The sequence below is a fragment of the Marmota marmota genome, unplaced genomic scaffold (genome assembly GCF_001458135.2).
Source record: "Marmota marmota marmota unplaced genomic scaffold, marMar, whole genome shotgun sequence".
Classification (NCBI taxonomy): Eukaryota; Metazoa; Chordata; class Mammalia; order Rodentia; family Sciuridae; genus Marmota; species Marmota marmota.
In genome coordinates this window covers 2,704,188-2,707,378 of record NW_026000052.1, presented here as the reverse complement: position 1 = coordinate 2,707,378, position 3,191 = coordinate 2,704,188, and the positions used below count along the sequence as shown (strand labels likewise).

At 59.4% G+C, this 3,191-nt stretch overlaps 1 protein-coding gene across 1 annotated transcript in view; it reads left to right on the top strand.

Annotated features, from left to right (window-relative positions):
• Window positions 1–3,191, top strand: part of Col5a1 (collagen type V alpha 1 chain) — a 191,169-nt gene that overhangs the window by 53,869 nt on the left and 134,109 nt on the right. Inside the window, 1 exon segment of the mRNA XM_048813424.1 lies at window positions 3–88. Within this exon segment, the coding sequence (XP_048669381.1) occupies window positions 3–88 (86 nt within the window).

Below are 3,191 nucleotides of genomic sequence, written 5' to 3'. Positions count from 1 at the left end.
AGCCCGCTCCGCCCGGGCGCCGGGCTGCTGTCTCCGCCGCTGCTCCTGCTCCTGCTGCTGCTGTGGGCGCCGCCAACGAGCCGCGCAGGTAAGGGCTCCCCGGGGCCCTGGCGCTGCTGTCATCCCGGGGCGCCTTCGCTGCGGACCTCTTCCGCTCCTGCAGAACTTTCCCCCCTCGGCTTGTGGAATGCATGGGCCAAGACAACGAATGGCATTCGTTGGGGGCCCCCGGAGAGGGAGACGCGCCAACACAGTCCCTGTGGGCGCGCCTCCGCTTCCTCCCCTAACGGGCAGGCCGGGAAGGGTTGTGGCGCAAGCAAAGAGAGGGCAGCGTATCTGTCGGATCAGCCAGAGAGGTTGTTCGCGAAGTGGGCAAACTTTTGTCCTGAAACCTTGAATTCTCTATCCCACATCACAGGCGGGCAGCTCTAGCCCACACAGCCCTACAGCTGAAAACCGGGAAGGGTCGCCCCCTAGAGTCACAACCCATCAATTCGGCCAGGACTCCTGGGGTCGGGGAATCCCAGAAGTTTAAGACCCCAGCTTTGCACTTCCCGCGTGGACACTATCCCCATATGCAGGATTGGCTCTCAATAGGGGCAGGGTTTCTTGCAGTCTTGGACACCCAAGTGTTCAGGGGCACTGGGGAGTCCTAAAGGGAGGTAAATCAGCCCTACTGCTAATCCTACCCCAAACCTCCTGGACCCCCTTGAGAGGCAATTTTTCTTGGGTTTGCTGCTCAAAGCTGGGGTGCGTTGAGCTAAGTCAGGAGATGGTCTTGAAATCTGGGCTGGGAGTCATTCAGATGAAGTGCAGATGTGGGACTCCTCCTGCCAGGGTGGGCCCTGAGAAGGAGCCCTGCTTCCATGGGAGGGCTCTGGGAGCGGGGCTGACTATCCCTGGGGACTCTTGCAGTTCCAGCTTTCTGGCCCAGCCCCCCAGCAGGAGTGTTTCCCAGCCTCACCTTAGGTGGTTAGCTGTGGGACAGGTTTTCACAGACCCTCAAGCATAAGAGCCCCAATCCGAGAAAGGTGCCCCTGAGTCCCTACGGATAAGTGGGGAGGCAAAGGCTCTGGTGGCTGGTCCAGGGTCTGGCAGAGCTGTGGGCAGAGGGCTGGGCTAGTGGGCACAGCAGAGAGACAGCTTTTCTCTACTTCTTGATTAAGAATCCCTTTCCATGTTCCGCTTGCCAATTAAAATATTCTTTTCCTTTTTTTCTTGGCACAATTAGTGCTTGGGGGGCTCAAGTGGATGAGCAGCAGGCAGGGTGTAGGGGCGGTGGGGCCCGAGGGGGGTGGAGAGAGGCCTGGCCTGAGTCCCGGGGCCTGGGATCTCACCCCTGGATTGCCACCAACTCTTCCATAATTGGGGGCTAACTGGCCTTGTATTTCTCCAGGGGTCAGTTGAAAGTGGCTGACAGTAGAGGCCCCCAGAAAAATGGTGTGGAGAAGAACGGGAGGATGTGCTCGGGGGACCCTGTTGCTGCCCAGGCCTTGGCCCCGTCCCAGCTCCTCTGAAGGGGTTCCCTCTAGGTTCTCAGAAGGAAATCCTTCCGGGGAGTCCTCGTCCCCGGAGTCTGGGGCTGGGGCTGGGCTTGACTGTGCCTGGTGGGTTTGGACTGTTGGTTCCATTCTGTCCCTGCCTTCTGCCCATCTGCCCTGCTCCGTTGTCCCCGTCTTCTTTGCTGTGATTTTCCTTCCTGTTTGAGGGGCAGCTTCTTGGAAGGACAAGTGTGGGGCTGGCTAGGTGGCTGCCTGGCTAAGTGCTTTTGTCAGAACAGACTTTTAGAAGCATGCTGACTTCCCTCCACCTCCCAGGGTGGGACCGTCTTGAAGTCATCCTCAGAACTGCCAGCGGGGGCGGCTGTCCACTGGAGGTGCTGGGGAGGCGGGAGCAGCCACAGCGGGGCCCCTGTTCTGTCTCCATCTTGGGATTTGCCAGATGTTTTCTGAGTTTTCTGTGAACACAGCTTTTTCCTACCTTCTTCGTGGCCAAGTGTGTGCAGGGGTGGAGAGCTAGACCGCATTCGGGGCTGCTGAACGTTGTAGCGGGACGGAGAGTATGGGAAATGAAACGTGACCCCAATATTTGGAAATTGAGGTCATCTCCTTGGTGCACCATTGGTGGGCTCTGGTCACGTGATCGTCTTTTGCTGTAATTCGTGGGGAGAGTCGGCCAAGTTTTTGAGACATGACAGATATCAAATGGTTAATCTCCTCTGACTCAATCCAGTTGGCTGCAAAGACACCCTTTCCATCCTCCTCCCTCCCCTCCCCATAAAAGAACAAGCCAGTGGGCGGAGATCAACGGCCAGCAGTTCCCTCAAGAAGCCCTCTCCCTCAGCTGGTCCCCATTTCCCGGCTGGAGGGTGCAGTTGCGGTCACAGCCTGGGGCTGTGACCACCAGCTGTGGCCCCGCAGGGTGTCTTGCTGGTGCCAACCTCACAGCCTCTTCTCTGATGATGTTGCCCTGGGGCTGTTTCTGGGGTGCTGGCCAGGGCTGCCCCTTTACCCCACCCATGGATATTTCTGGATGCTCCCCACAGCCACGCCCTTAGCTCAGCACAGCTGATGCCCGCTGCCCGCCCTGCCCTCTGGGTATGGGCCTCTCCCTGTCCTGGACTCTTCCCTGCACCACCCGCCCCTCTTTCTGGGTTACACACTTTGCTGGAGGTGGGACAGCGAGCTTGACTGGGGTTTTGAGCCCCTGGAGGGCTGGGGTGTGTCATCTACCCAAGGGCACTGTGTTCTCTGCACCCCACTGGAGCCTGAGCCACTAGTGTGTCCTGCAGGGTAGGGGTGGCCCTCCTTGCCACACGTGGCCCTGCAGCTGCCTTGGGAGATTCACATGGGGAGGAAGTTGCTGGCTCTTCCTGGCCCTCTGTTATGTCTGTCTCCTTGCTGGACAGAGGCCCAAGAGTCAGGAGCAGGAGTCCCAAGTCCTTTGACTCCTGCTCTGTCCCCCCCACATCCCAGTGAGCGGCTGCCCTCCTGCTGGGCACGGCCACTGTGACTGCAGTTCATCTTCTCCTCCACATCTGTTTATCTGCTCCCCCTGGAGAGGCCCAGTGTCCTGGGCTGCAGCCCGGGGTCAGTCCAGACCAGGCCCTGGGAGGGACGACGAGGTGATCCATTTGTTTCCCTCCCTCTCCTCCTCTGCCCCTCCTTCCCTCCCTCCCCCTCCCCTCCCCC